The sequence below is a fragment of the Pelecanus crispus genome, chromosome 2 (assembly GCF_030463565.1).
Source record: "Pelecanus crispus isolate bPelCri1 chromosome 2, bPelCri1.pri, whole genome shotgun sequence".
Classification (NCBI taxonomy): domain Eukaryota; kingdom Metazoa; phylum Chordata; class Aves; order Pelecaniformes; family Pelecanidae; genus Pelecanus; species Pelecanus crispus.
In genome coordinates, this window is record NC_134644.1 from 10,430,957 (window position 1) to 10,447,106 (window position 16,150).

General features: G+C 41.2%; 1 protein-coding gene across 3 annotated transcripts in view; it reads right to left on the minus strand.

The window, feature by feature from the left end:
• The window catches only part of LMBR1 (limb development membrane protein 1), a 72,996-nt gene extending 57,169 nt beyond the window's left edge, over nucleotides 1-15,827 (minus strand). For all 3 annotated transcript variants that reach the window (XM_075704663.1, XM_075704662.1, XM_075704661.1), the window contains exon 1: nucleotides 15,735-15,827. In XM_075704663.1, the coding sequence (XP_075560778.1) occupies nucleotides 15,735-15,797 (63 nt within the window). In that variant the 5' untranslated portion in view covers nucleotides 15,798-15,827. The remainder of the gene's footprint in view (nucleotides 1-15,734) is intronic.
• Nucleotides 15,828-16,150: the final 323 nt, after the last annotated feature.

Genomic DNA, 16,150 nt, shown 5'->3' on the forward strand with positions numbered 1-16,150 from the left:
TTAAAGTTTGAATCCACTTGAGTTGTAAAAGTTATCACGTTTTGCATCCCCTTCACATATAACCTAAAGGTAATCATATTTTATACGATGGGCTCTTGAAGATCTATTTTCAAGTAAGCTGTCAGCATATGTGGAAAGAAGAAAGCATTTGCACTTAGTATTTCCATCATGTCGCCTGGAATTTGTCTGATTCAAGACAATACACACAAGAGACTCATCTGTCTACAGTAGATGGCCAAGCATGAACTAGTCAAACACAACAGTTCCTTTACAGCCAGGAGCCAACAGCACAATTTCCCTCCTCATAAGGCAAGTAGCTTATTTAGGTCAGATGTACCTTGATCCCAGGGTGACTTGCATCAAGTTGTTTCTAAGATTTAGCCCTAGAATCTCAATACAACGAGGTAAGACCAAAACACCTACAAATATGTTGGAAATCTTGGAGGAAAGGAATCGAACAGCAAGGTTAACCCTCCACACCTCTGTGGGAAAGAAGAAACACCCCACCACTTTATTTGCTCCTGAATGAGGCATCAGTGGCTCAACACTGCTTCCTTAATCTTGTTTGTTGATACCTATTAAAACCATGAGTCAGTCATAAATGAAACAAGAACCAAGCATGCCAATCCGTGACGCTGTGGCCCTTAGCCTTCACGAGTACCCGAGCAGTCATCGTGAACAGTGCTGTACACCAACACAGCGTATTTTGCTTTTTATTAGCTTGCAGGAAACAGATTACCTACATGCCACAGGCTGAGAAGCTACTTGAAGTACTACAAACTTAAGATTTCTTTTGCTTGTGCACAACACTAGTAGCCACCAAATAAGCCTTAGCACACAGCAGTTAACCAACTGAAACAGGCAAAACTGTTGTACCAGTTTTTACCATTAATTGAGTTTGCCCTATTACCTGTACAAGGTGTTTTGTTTAATTGGCCCTGCCTGGATCTGTAATTCATAATATTGGCACCCTAAATGTGTTCTACTTCAGTCTGAGCTTTAATCTCCTTTGTGATCTGAAATTGCAAAATTACTTCACTGGGCAACAGCTGAACTATTTCTTTAATCAGTCTTTTAACGATTTGTTGCCTTTAAGAACTTACTGTCTCAAGATTAAGCCAGGAGCAGAAAAGGTACCCTAAGTGAAAGGAAAAAGTGAAAGCTAGGGTAGTGGTGATATCCCTTAAAAATTTACCTCTAAATAAACATATTGCATCCAAGTCAGCAGAATCAGAGGGGGAAAGAATGTATCGCTCAATCAGGAAAGACAGACTTTAAGAAATACTAATAAAAATGAAAGAAATAGCTCTCCCAGTTTATGTAGTCAGACATTTTAGACAAAAAAACCCCAAAGCATAGCCAAGTGTCTGAGCATGACACATGGGTGCCTGCAACTGCCCTACGGATGTCCCCCACAAGTATTACAGTGCCATAGGTCTGAAAGTGGCAACTGAGCTCATTTTCTGTGCAGGCAACAACACAACGGTGATATCTGAAATACAGATGCTGAAAATTAGATTTCTTAACTAGATCTCTGAATTCAAATATTTAGTCTGAACAGAGTTCACCATTCCAACTTTCCAGAGGATGCTTCAAAGAGGAAAGGGTTTTGATAAAGAATAATTCTTTAAATAGAGAATTCTATTAATAAATAATTTTATTAAGATTTAATAAAAAAAAAAGCTGGTATATTTTTGAATCAGGAAGAACAAAAGAAAGCAAGAACAGCCTTTGGGTTTTCAGAGTACTCTGACACAGCTTGTCCTGTCAGTATCGGAAAACGCAATGCCAGTGCTGAAAGAAGAGTCCTTCTCTAGGTTTCCAGTTCCTCGGAAAACTAGACCAAGGCTACAGATAGAGACATCTAATTTTAGGCATCCACTTTTGAAAATTAGGTATCACATACACAAGGTCAGTAAAATTCTTTTTAAAAGTCTGTAAGACCCAAATAACACTACTCCTGTGTAAAATAAACTTAGAGCTATAGTTAAGCTTATTTTTTGTTCAATTTTATTTAAAACAAGAATAAAAATGACAGCAATCTTGTTTGTAACTTCAAATAAAACAGATGACCTTTATTCTATCTGTGATAGCAAGGTTACAATGAAAATGTGGGTCTGTTCTTATAAGGTACCACTGAGGTATTTTGAGGGCACAGCAGGAGAAAGCTGACCAGTAACATGAACTGTCAAACGCTGTATTTCCAGTTTTAGATGACAGCTACTTTGCAAGTCAGCAATAAGGCGTAACTACGTATCTTAGTGCAATTATCACTCTACTTCTGTCAGATTTGAGAACAATTTTGGAAATATTTAATAAAGTTATTACTGAAAATACACATAATTTTAAAATTATCAACAAGAACTGAGTAAATTACAATCAGCAAAAGCTTTAGGATCTTAACAAAAGAGTATTTGTAAGTTAAATTTCTTCATACAAAGCAAGTCAATAAGCAAACTCAGAAATATTACTTCAGTCTCAACTTATACTTAGTGAAACCTATGATACTGAAGTGTTTCTAGCCATGTATTCTGAATAGCTTTCTAAAGGGAGTAGCAAAAGCCAGCATCCTAACTATTTTTAGAGTTGAACTCAGTTAAGTTGAGGAAAAGGAATGCATTGCCCATGATAGCCAAAGAACAGACTCCACTGTCCTGTCACACTGCAATCCTGTGTTCTTACTCCTCATACTGTTCATTGTTTCAGGATATTTTTGTACCCAAAAAAAAAATACAGCCCTTGTTTGTACTTGTTCTAGCTTCAGTTCATGTTTGTCAATTATGAATGACCGAGCCTGTATGCCATACCCCAGGTAAGGTCTTATGGCTAAATATAACAGCACTAAGCCTTCCTTTCTGTACTGAAATTATCCTGTCTGTACTGAAATTACTTCAACACATTCACCTGAGAATCACAATAGTAACTCAGCATTACCCTCTGATTGCTGAACCCATCCACACTGTTCTCCCCAGTTGTTTCCAGCAGAGCAGCTCTCAAGTTATAGTAGAAACTTGGTTTTAGGGTTCATCACCATGACTCCCCCCCCCCTTTTAAAAAACACACCTTAATTTCACACTACGTCTATTATTTGGGGGAAATTGAGTCCTTTCTGCACCACATTCTAACCTTCCTTTGTATTGACATCTCCTGAAGAATTGGTTTTGTGCTAACAGAATGTTTTACTTCATTTTCATCTAAGTTGAGCAAGGTTGCTCTTAATACTGATACCTGAGGAAACTGAATAGTAGCTTCCCCCCCCCCAAAAAAACGCAACACCTATTGTCACATACACTACAGCCAGTTTCTTACTCACTTTACAGCTCTTCTACTAAGGCGTACTGACTCTAGTTTAAGAAATACATCTCAATGCATTTCTTGGATATAGCCCTTGGCATATGCAAAAGAAACACCCTGCCAATATTCACATGGCTTCAGAAAATACAGTTGTTAACAACTCCTAATTTGACTTAAAACCCAAAACTTAGAAGAGGGCAAATTTACATGTACCCTAAATCATCTGTCAGTTTTCATTTCTAATCACTTATCAAAAAGCATAGCTAGTCATACTGAAATAAGGCACTAATCAAAAAAGAACACCATACATAAACCTACATTGGTATCTTCAGTGAAAGAAAAGCCTACTTTCGTTAAATTCCATCTTTTCTTCAGAAAACTGTTGTATCTGACAGTACTGGAGTCAATACTGGAATACAATGGTAAATCCAAATCACACTGCAAGCCATGTTTTCAACCAAAAAGCAGTATCTTATGCCATCACTCATCTCTACAGTAAGACCTGACAAAAGTTAAGGATGCTGCAAATGCATCAAATCTAGGACAAGCTATATTCCTCATATCCCCAAGTTCTCTGCAAGGATTTTTTCACTGGCGCTCAAAGGAAGCTCTTCCAGGTTTGACTTGAGAAGACAGTGAAAACACTGTGCAGAGAATGTATACAACTGTGATGAATAAGGATTTCTGGCATTCCCCGGTAGTGTCAACTTAAAAAAAAAACCCACATCCACACAAATAAATAACTTCCAATCTTAAAATTTATTTCCTTAAATTCATTCCAACTTTACAAAGGGGGAAAGTAGTTGTGGATCTGTTGCCATAGTTAGACTGCTCCTGGGAAGCTACTTTAAACCCAGCCATGGTATGTTCTCACATTATAGGGGAAACACACTCCAGTCCATGTTTGACCAGCTGCATCAAAACGTAAAGGAAATTAAGAGGAACCTGAGAATTTTATATCCTTATAGTCAAAGAGTCAAGCAAAGTAATTCTTAATAATTTTTAATGGGTTTTTTGTGTTCCCCCCTCCACACGGTAACTGAAAACAAAATGCATGGATTCTACACTACATCCAGTGGCTCCATTTTAACAGGTGGCATGTTAACAAGTCTTCAAACCTCGAGCATATAATCCATTCACATCTCTTTGCGTGGACTAAATACAACCTCCGGTAGGACAAGCAAAAGAAACTTGTCTTCCTCTAGAGTTCTTAACCTTCATTTGGGAAAGGAAGTGCTTTATGCTCCTGCTTAGACTACACACTATGCCCGCCAAGAGGGGCTACTTCTGGGGATGCACTGCACTACATTCTTAGGTATCTTATATCCAACTCTTTATCATAGAGTCATACTTTTCGATCTGTCATCCAAAGTCATCCAAGTATGATACAAGTCATACTTTTGGATCTGTACCAGACAGCTCTCAGCTCCTGTGAGAACAGAGTGGGAGATAAACTGCATGCGTCTTAGTTCGTAACTATGTGCGTCTAAAGGGCTGGCACTGAAGAGTCTAGCATTAAACACAAGCAATAAAGGTCTGAACTAACTCAAATTACATTGTATTTATCCCACTGACAGTTACAAAAAATCAGCTGACATGATTTGTCTGGGTGGATGATCTTTAAAACTTTGGCACTGAAATTCATGCCCTGGATTGGCAAAGCATCATCTTCCATTGCAAGTGCTAGAGCTACACTTTCATGCTAAGAAAGAATAGGCTCAAAATGCACATGATTCACTTTTTTTTTTCCCCCTGATGCACAAGATACAACCATCGTTCACAATTGTAATTCATGGGGGGGGTGCATTAAAAGCTGAACTTTTGCGTATAGAAAGATCAACAGCTTATATTTATATAGCATGATATTCTTCCCAACTGTTGTACAGGAAACAGGTGTAGTTTATACCAGGAAAAAGCATACAGCTGCGTCATCCAGTAATTGTTCAATACCTGTCAATCAGCATGCCCTGGCAGCTAAACCCTCCCAAGAGCATCCTGGGCTGTATTACCAGAAGCAAAGCCAATAATCATGGGAAGTAATTATCTCTCTCCAGTCAGCATTCATCAGGTCACATGTAGTTGCTGTATCCAGTTTTGAGCCTCCAATATAGGAAAGACATTGGTTATTGCAGCAAGGAAGATCACCAAGATGGTGAGGAGGCTGGAACGCTTGCGTGGTGCAGACAGGCTGAAGGACCTCAGCTTGTTCAGCCTGAGGACAGCAAGGCTTCAGCAGGACCTGACAGCAGCTTGCCAGTACCTATGAGGAGGTCATCAAGAAGGCAGAGCTGGGCTCTTGACAGTGGTGCACGGTGGGAGGATGAGACTGGGGGTAAGGAGATATCCCCTCCACGAGGAGAGCCAAGCAGTGGAACCAGTTGCCCAGCAAGGTTGTACAGTCTCCATTGCTGGAGGTCTTCAAGCCCTAAGTAGCCAAGTTTGAAGTCATAGCTGACCCTCCTCTGAGCAGGAGGCTGGGGTCCAATCAGCCTTCTTTTCTACTATCCTGCATAAGTTAGCATTAGAAACTTTGTCACCTCATAATTTACACCCTTCTCCAGGTCATTTATGAATGTGTTTAGAAGTATTAGTGTAAGCACAACCCCTGTAGCACTGCATCAGGGATGTCCTCCCACTATGAAAAAGCCAGACATCTTACAGAACAACAACTTTTAGCAGTAAGGAACCACCACAGAACTCCTCTGCAGAAAGAAGTCACAGACCTTAGTAACGTTCTTTGATTTAACACACTTCCAAGCATGAAACACAGGTTCATGATTTCCATTTGAAAAGCATCAAAGCGGACAAGTGATCATCTCCTCCCACTTGACTGCATTTACAACGGGGAGAGTAAATCTGGAGGAGCAACACAGACAAAAAGTGAACAGTATTTTACTATGCTACATATGAAATGAAAGATCAAGAAGCTCCAAAAGACTAAGGAATAAGGGAATGAAGGAAATAGCTTTAAAGTGGCTGTGTCAGTATTAAAACAAAAAAGTTACTGCTATTACACCCACCAGCATTCCTATGCAAAGGATAGGCAAAAAAAGCTACAGACATAATGAAGAATATAACGAAGAGTATCTCCACTCCTTGACGTTACTTTACAGAACATGTCCTTTTCCCTAAATAGAAAAAACAGCACACAGAAGAGAGAAGGCAGAAGTCACCCTGGGTAACACCACCCTGTAGAATACGTCTAAGAACACATTTAAGAGTTGAAAACGGAACTGTCAGTGTTTTGCTTGACTGTGATTACTATCTACAGAAAAGTAGCAGTGTTGTACTTCTGGGTTTTAATTTCTATAATAGAAAACAACCAAACATAGTATTGTACACCCACCTTTTACTGCTCTCATGCTGTTAAAAGTATTTTAATGTGATTAAAATGCCACACAACAACTAAAAAGTTTCCTCCTACTGTCCCACTTAGCAACTACTTTTGTTGACTCACGGAAAGGATAGCAGGAACAAACAGCAAGAAAATACAGGTGGAAACAAGCAGTTCTCCTCAGTCTATTTCTAATAACTCCATTATCCCACTGACATCTAAAAGGCAAACAAGGTCTTCCACCTGGTTTGGATGTATCAACAGTAAGTTGCCTATAACAAACTATGTACACTAAAGAAAACTAAAATTTTTAGCTCCTCTCCAAGTTTGACCTTGGCATTCATAATATCATCTGCTTTGGACATGTCATTTTTCTCAAAATGAAACATTAACTCTTTGTTCTTAAAAACTCTGTGCACTGTGCTTAGATTAAGTTCACTCTAACCCAGCCAGCCTTATATACTTAGCATGACACACTAAATTCAAGCTTATGAGGAAATGTCAAATACGTCTTATTACTACAGATTAATTTTACTCGTTAACACAGCCCTCCACACCTATGATTTCCCCCACATGTATGGTCTCTTCTCAGAACTCCTCCCCAGCTTAGGACCTGTGCAAGAGGCTGACCCACTTTTTTTTGTTGGTTCCTAAGTCATGAAGAAGTCATATGTGTTTCAGAGGCTGGGTGCCTAGACTTGCATATCTAGGAAGAAATTCCAGGGTCTAACAGAAAGCATGAAAAATCCAAAAGCATATCCCCTGTGCTAGAAATACTACTCAGACGAAGATAAAAAAACCAGCCTCTACAGCCCTTCAGAAGGTAGGTTCCATATGTCATTCAGTTAAACTACCTTCACCAGCAGCAGAGCCCCACTTCAAACTAATAAAGGAGTTCAAATCAATGAATATGTTAGCTTTTACATTCCCTTTTATATATTTAATGGGAATGTATTTATGTTGCTAGGTAAAGGGGGGGGGGGGAATGTTGTGACACTCCACGACCTTTAGTAATAGGCCCAAGATACCCTTGTTCAGGGTACTGTATTATATACCCAGTAATACACTCAAAACCACTCAAAGTATGACTACAAATCATTTTTCTTTGACCTGTATGGGCTACAGCAATGCCATTAAAATCGGATTCAAGAATATTTTTCAGAATTAGTGGAAGATTTAAAAACACCCTCTAGAATTAACACCAATAGCACCAACCTAGATCACGCTAACATTCTGCCACTGAATGAAGGTATTATTCAACATTTTACAGCCAGGCTATAATAATTGGTTATATCAAAACTTCAGAGCCATTCCATTAAAAATTTGTTTCTGACAAAATAAACTCAAAAGTCTCATTAATACAGACTTGGAAAACAATTTATTTGTGTTAAGACAGCTTCTTTGGCTAATATTAGTTTCCAGGGCAATATGCATAACTATCTTAGAAGACAGAGAGAATTCATTTTCTCTCCTAACTCATAAAAATCTTCTTGTCTTCTCACACATACATACTGTAGATTTTTTAAGTAGCACATCTTTTTTTTTTTTTCTTTTTCACCCCCACTCCCAAAACAAAGACGTATTTAAACTGCAATACTTTTATGTTTTCGTAATTCTCACCAATTATGCAGACTCTCTACTGGACATAAGTTATGACAGTCTTAAACTCGGCAAACATTTTAGACACATTGCTATTGTCAAATTCAACACCAACTCATCAGCACCAATTCTTCCCATCAGCTAAATATGTTAAAAATAGAAAGTACAACTAGGTAATGGAAAAATGGGATACTCAAGGTATAAACAGGCACTTAAAATCAACAGTAAAACTGAAGCACCACGTTCCAATGACAAACATGGAGCCGAGCACTGGAAGCCAAGAAGGTAAAGGGGGAGTAAGGGGGGGACCACCACGCACATATACTGCTTCTATCCCCTGTATATTAAACTCAGCCATACACAGACTTCAATGCCATCTATACACATACGACTTGCTGTGGAGAGGACACATGATACAGAAATAGAGGAACTGAAACAGAATTCCATAGAAAAATATTTTCCAGTTAAATTTTTCAAAGCCAAATTATTACCAACACTCTCAAATATTAAAACACTACAAAGCACTGAGGTCTTTCTTGGAACCATGCTGATGGTAGTTAGAAACAACTTTTAATATACTCAGTTAATCAAGGAACTAGAAACCTCTGTGTGGGAAGCAGCTCAACAACACTACATTACATATTCAACACCAAGCTGATGAAACGTCAGTGTGGGTTTTGTCACCATCTTTATGAGAATAATTTGGGCCCCAAAGAGCAACAGATCAAAGCTGCTGAAAGTATGAAACAATTTCATTTGTCATGTGAATGACTAATAAGGGGGTTAGAGCAGTGACTTACTCCAGCTCATCCCTACCTAGCTGTATGCTTACCTTTTGTTGCATCGCTCTAACCAAGGCTGTTAATTATTATATACATAAACTACAGTCATGACTTTCAACGTCTCTCCTGTTCCTGTGTTATAAGTTGTGTCAATTCTTGCACATTAATGTTACCAAGAACTCAGTGTCGCTACTCTTTTGAGGGAAGTACATGTTTACAGGAAACCTTCAGTGGTTTTTGAGGTAAGAGGGTGGGCATAGAGAAAATAGAGAGTACCGCAGAAGTTAAGACTTCCTCAGCAAGAGTTATCGCTGCCCTCCTAAATGAGGGTAAAACCCAAATGAAATAGGGGAGGGTAAAAGACAGAGAAGGAGAAAGCACCGCAGTTTATCCCTTACATAACCTTCAAATAAAAGCAATAAGCTTAGATTGAATGAAATGTTTTCTTCAGAGAGTCTTCCTTAATCCAAATTCCGATCTATATCACCAGAACTGAACTCTCACTTTCTTATCATAACTTCACGGGCAACATGCTTCAGATTCTCTCTCCACTCTGACATTACAACCATCTCCTCTGCTCTCTGCTTCACCCACCCCTCAACATCTCTGAAAAACACTTCTTTCCAGAGGGTCTTGGACTTATAAATTCAATCACACTCAGCATCCCTACACCACGGCAAAGATTGAGACGTTCACTACAAGTCTACAATCTCCCAGTTACATCCTGCCACCTTATCCAGTCCCTCTACTACATGACCAGCTATCCAAACAAAACCCAAGATGGATACGCTTTTCTGTGGTCTTGTAATCAGCAACTGGTTTTGTTTGCTGTCAGTTCTTTTACTTCTCATTACATTTTCTCAAATCTAATTTGCACCTTAATCTAAATTTTCTTAAACAGATGCCCGTACCTTCCATGAAGCGTGTCGCCCTTTTGGTCAACTGCTACCACAAAGAAACACATCAGTGTTCAAAGGGAATTCTTTTGAACTGTAACTAAGAGCAACTTTTACACTTCAGCCTTTCATGCTTATTTTATGTAAACACAAAAAGTGGAACTCTCCAGAAGTTGTTCCTGTTTGGGGAATAAGCATCTCTATCCATCTGTCTATGCCAAGTATTTGGAGATGCCTATTGATTCCAGATGGATCCACCAGTGGTGATCCTCAGGACCAGCAGCCAGAAGATGATTCATCACTTCTTAAAGTTCAGTTCAGCACCCGTGTTTACAAGTAAAGCTATATTTGAGATGGCAGAATGATGCCAACATTTTATATATGTAATTACGTTAAATGTGCACCAATCTTTCAGCCTTGTATCTCATGTCAGTACCACAAATACTCCTTTATTCAGTTGCAATTCTCTTACAAAGCATTTTAAAAAAAAAGAAGCAATACTTAGAAACCTTGGCAGTTACCTGAGATATAAGAAGCCATTCAAGATATAAATTATTCCTCAAGTTTTCAGCATATGGATAAAAAAATTGAAACGCATCAATTTTATTGAATAGAAGATAAACTTGCATAAACATTCAAACAAAAACATTTCAGTATTTGTAATCTGTTTGTGCTTAAAAATCAACCACGCTTCTAATCAGCATTTTCTTCCTGGCCCGCTATCAGAGTACCATCACTTCTGGCATAAAAATGGATCTATGAAGACTACAATTTTTGTCTGGGGCATAAATTTAAGCAAGCAGAACTGGTCAGGAGCAAGAGCACACTACCCACAGGAGTACAGTGCTCAAATCAGCTTTCTCATTTTCAACCCTAGAGGGGACAAATGCCAGCAGTAACCAAACTGCACTAGTTCATACAGAAGAATCCTGAACACCTTTCTACCCCAAAATAGCATGAGAGGACAAAAGGTACAAAAAGAAACCAGAGAAAAAACCAAAGGCAGTGGTATTAGCGTGAAGTTGCAAACAAACAAACAAAAAAAAAGCCACCAAAGAAGCGACACAGTTGCAGCCACCTAAAAAGGCCTTCCTAAACTGCTGGAAATGATTTTTAGATTCAGATTTACACACACACACTAAATAACCAGTGTACTACCTGTAACAAAAAAAAAAATCCACCTTAATATTAAAGAGGTATGGGGGTTTTTTCTTAACAAAAAAAGCCTTCTTGTAGAGGGAATTGCATTAAGCAGCAGAGAAACTATGTTTCTCCAAATACCTAGAATCTGAAGCCTACACACCTGAAAACATTTAGTCCTTCAAATGGAAGCGTTTGACATGAATCATAAAACTACATATTACACCAGTTTCAACGTCCGCCTAGACTTGCATGAAGCAGAGTTATAACAGCACTTTTGTATTTGAACTTATATTAAATAAGTCATGAATATCAGTTCTGGTAGAATAAGTCATTTCCATATATACTATGTTCATCCTTAAGCTTTCTAACTAATAATTCTATGGTCACCAAATTGTTTTCCTCCACAGTTTTCCCCACACTACAAATGCAAGCACAGTATATTTATTTTGCCAAGGAAATCTCATAACCAAATGTATGTGTCTATTTTTACAAACTCAAAATCCTACATTTTGTAAATGGAAAAATAACATCAAAAAGTAGATCTAAATTTTAAAAATACAAACCAATATTGCAGAATAGAAGACTCAAACTGAAAAAAAAAAAGGAGCGTAAGAGTATTCTAAAAAGTAGACCCAGGGGAACACAGGGACTGAACCATTGCATGCACTTGATTCACGTTTGAAATAAACACTTCACAACAGTACTAGTGGAAAACAACACTTTATGTTACATAAACAGTCATAACAGGACACAAGGGAAAAGCAGTTCCCTAAAAGCTTAAATATCTTCCACGGATGTGCAAGATCTCAGCAAACTATAAATTAATCTAAAGGATCAAGAAAGGCAAACTAATTAAGTGTACAAAACTAACAGGTAGTATCAGACCAGCACAGAACATTGTCTGGCCTTTGTAACTCTTTCACAGGAATGCTGATCAAGTACAGAACACGGACTGTCTTCTGTATTTTGTAACCAACTAAAGCTGTTTTTCAGAGAGACGCCCCTTTCAGTTAGAACCGAGTACAACTCCAGCGTTATTGAAGGCTTTCACTGACTTAAAGCAAACTCATGGCTGTGCCACATCTCTTATACTGGGTCATCAGTTCTCAATCTCCACGCTTACTTTGCTGAATCTGAATTTTAAAGTTCGTACGAGTCTGAAATGGTCTGGATGTTTTCAATAGCTATTCCAAACAACAGATCCTCAACACAGCAGATTCACATTTGAAGAGCCATGCCGAAACAAGACTAGGGAGTTAACCTCGTATGAGTAAAAGATCATCCTCATGAAGCAACAAAACACAAGGCAGATTATTTTCTTGCAAACAGGCACCCTCTTGAAAAAAACAGGTACCATAAAGACACTCGAAACGAGGTCAAGATTGAATGGGCCCGAATTAAATTAAGCATTAAATCACAGAGACAGTCACCTCAAAAGCAGATGAAGGGTTTTTTTTTAAAAAAAATAATCTTTTACTACCCTTGCTCAATCTATAAACATGTGTCAGAAACATTTCTCTTTTCAAGGTGGAATTAGCACAAGTTGGCACCTACAGAGACAGGCACCCCCAGCAGAAGGATAACAAGCCTTTAATTTTTGTTATGTAACACAACTTTATGGAAAACTTTGTAGCTTGCCAGTTCAGAGAATAGATGAAACAGGAATGAAGTATTACACTGAAGTTAAGTTTAGCATGCCCTTAGGACTCCATCAGAAAGCACAATCTAGAAATTCTGTATCTATTCAAAGAAAATTAAGAGAATGAGAAAGACAAGTGAAAAGGGTTTTCCTTTCAACTACATCAACTTATTCTGATGTCTCTTCTCTCATGAATGTGTATCATTTTAGCTTCCAGTAAAGATCGGGCCACACAGCTAGGTCTCTAAAGATAATACTAACAGTCAAATTTATGGAATCTGACTTCTTACGGGCATACAGAGGTTTCCTCCACTGTAATATTACAAAACAAACGCAAAACCCTTCTATTAACTGCTGCACTGCCCCCAGCCCACCTGCAGCTGGAATGAAAAATAAAAGTCTCGTGCATGTGTCAGAAGGTAGACTGTGTTCCCTCCTCCAGCTGAGGGGCCAATGATTATACCCACTACCCACACAACAACTGTCTATTTGCATATTTTACGAAATTACATTCACCATGTAACTTCATGACGGGCAAGGGCAGGAATGATTAGGAGGGGATGTAACATAATGGTACATGTAAGCAACATACTCCATGTACTTCGTTATGCTTAAACTAACCACAAGTGCAATCATACTTGCAATATGCTTCTGCAGCTATGTGAGAGCCACAAGAAGGTTGTATACTCAGCTGTGGATGGCAGCAGTTTATGCACTCATAAAACCCTGTGGTCTTCCAACATAAATTAAAGACAAGATCACAACTGTACCAATGCAGGATTTAAAAGGCAAAATTGTTATTATTATCCCCGCTGATTAAACAATAACATAGATGGCCTGTCATCAATATTAAAGATCAGTTTCAAGAGCACGAAGTCATTCACTGAATATTCTGCCTCCACTGTCCAAACAAATCATAGAATGCTTTGGGTTGGAAGGGACCTTTAGAGCTCATCCAGCCCAACCCCCTGCAGTGAGCAGGGACAGCTTTAACCAGATCAGGGTGCTCAGAGCCCCGTCCAACCTGACCTGGAATGTTGCCAGGGATGGGGCCTCTACCACCTCTCTGGGCAACCTGTTCCAGTGCTTGACTACCCTCATTGTAAAAAATTTCTTCCTTATGTCTAGTCTAAATCTATTCTACTTTAGTTTAAATCCATTATTCCTTGGCCTGTCACAACAGGCCTTGCTAGAAAGATTGCCCCCATCTTCCTGTAGGCCCCCTTTAAGTACTGAAAGGCCCCAATAAGGTCTCCTCACAGCCTGCTCTTCTCCAGGCTGAACAAGCAACACTGCACCTCTAAAATATGTGTTCTTGACATCTTATGTGATTTCTTACACGATTACACCAATAGGAAGAGTTACGAATTGCTCTAGAGGGGCTGCAAAAGCTTTAGAGAAGTAGCAGCAGTACAGATGAGCTAGTTCTTTAAGAACTTACTAGACCTTCACCATTTGTAACAGTACCTGGAGAGGCTGCACTCAGCCATTCCTTCAGATTCAAAATCTGTGCATCCTACTAGGTATAAAAGCACAATACATAGCATATGACGTATCAGAACAAGACTCTGGTGGACATAAGTAGGAGATAATTAGCACCTAAAGAAATACAAATAGCAAAATGGACACTAGGGAAAAGATTGATGGTAGCAGCCAGAAGAGATGCGCAATTTGTGCATACACCTGTGTTTTCACAGCACAAATAAGATTAAGATAATGCTTAAAGACTTCTTTACAAAAGAGTATTTTTCTTTTTACACCCCTCCACTGATCACAGCTCTCATACGCTACATCAACTCACTGAAAAGTGAAGGTCCAGAAAATCTCCTAAAGTAACAGTTCTCTTCATATGGACTTGTTTTGCACTCTTCAGAAAAACATATCCCAGAAATATAATACTTCACCAAAAGAAAGAAGGTCTTAACATATGGATTCTTGGAATATAGAAGAAATTAACACACCAGGGTTCCAAGCAAGTCTCTTATCAAATAACCTAGCCATAGGCCTACATAAATCAGTTAACAGTGATATTTAATATTGCCTCCCAATACAACTGAAAAGTATTTAAAGCTAAATTATGAAATCATATTTTTATTCCAGAAATCAAGACAGCACTAACTGCAAAGAGAATGCAATTACCCAGCTGAGTTAGGATAGCATGTGCATAGAAGACAACACGGCGTGTCTCCAATGTGCAGTGCGTATTTCCTTCCTTGAACTGAAGCAGAAGAGAGACAAGCGCCATCACGACACCTCCATCGGCTTTGAATAGTCCACAAAACAATTATGAGGCAGTTGGAGAGGAAACCACACCAGCTCTCTCCATCTGCACGTAAGGTGTAGCGTTGCACTTGGCTACAGAAGGTTGAGGGAGATGGGAGAGCACAGGCACCGCTTGGGTGCTCTGGGCTGCTCCGCACGGGGCACGCAGCAGCGCCGAGAACGACACGAGGGGACAGGGAAAACGCGAAGGTTGCACACATCCGTCGCAAACAGCGCGGCAAAAGGCAGGAGGATCTTAGCGTCACAAGGGGTAACCCAAATGCCACGCGTGCCTTACAGCAAGAAGGCTGCACCTGGAGCCCGAGGCGTGGAACAGCCAGCACCGCGCACAGGGGCGCGTCCAGAGGCACAGCCACGTCCTGCGGGTCTACGCGGTGCACCTCCCCCCTCGCTGACGGCACACGGGGAGGAAGACCCCGCAGCGGAGTAAGAGCTGGGACCCTCCCCCGCCGGCCCTCGCCCCCCCAGCCCGGAGCGGGAGATGCACGCGCAGCTATGCCCACGCGGGACGGGCCACCGAGGCAGCCCGGACACGGGGGCTGGGGCGAGGGGCAGGCAACGAAAGAGGGAAAGAGCGGGACAAGCCCACGGCGACGGGGGCCGGGCGTACAGCAAGGCGGGGCGGGGGGTCCCGCGGCAGCGCGGCCTCCGGGGCACCGCAATGACAGGTCAGGGAGGAAGGCGGCGGGGGCGACGGCGCAGCCGGGGAGCGGCGAGGGCTGGCGGCCGCGGGGGCCCGGCGGTGCCAGGCCGGCGTCGCCTACCGTGTACTCCCGCACTTGGCTGTGGAAGTTCTGCTCGCGGATCGTCACCTCGTCCGCTTCCATCCTTCATAGTCCCGCGGCCCCCGCGCGCAATGGCGGCCGCCGCCGCCGCGCCTGCTCCTGCCCCCCCGGCGGCAGGCGGGCCACCATGGCCAGCGGCAGCGCCGGCTGCTCCCCCGGGCCCCGGCGGCGGCTGAGGGGCCCCGGCGGCGGCGCTGGCGGCTGGCTCCGCCGCTCTGTCAGCGTCCGGCGGGGCGCGGAGGAGGAGGAGGAGGAGGAGGAGGAGGAGGAGGAGGAGGAGGAAGGGCGACAGCGCCGCCTCGACTCCTCCTGCTGCGTCACCACGCAGCGTCCCCGCGCACACCACGGCCCCGCCCCCAATCGCCCGGGGGAGAGGCGGGGCTGACGGGCAGGGG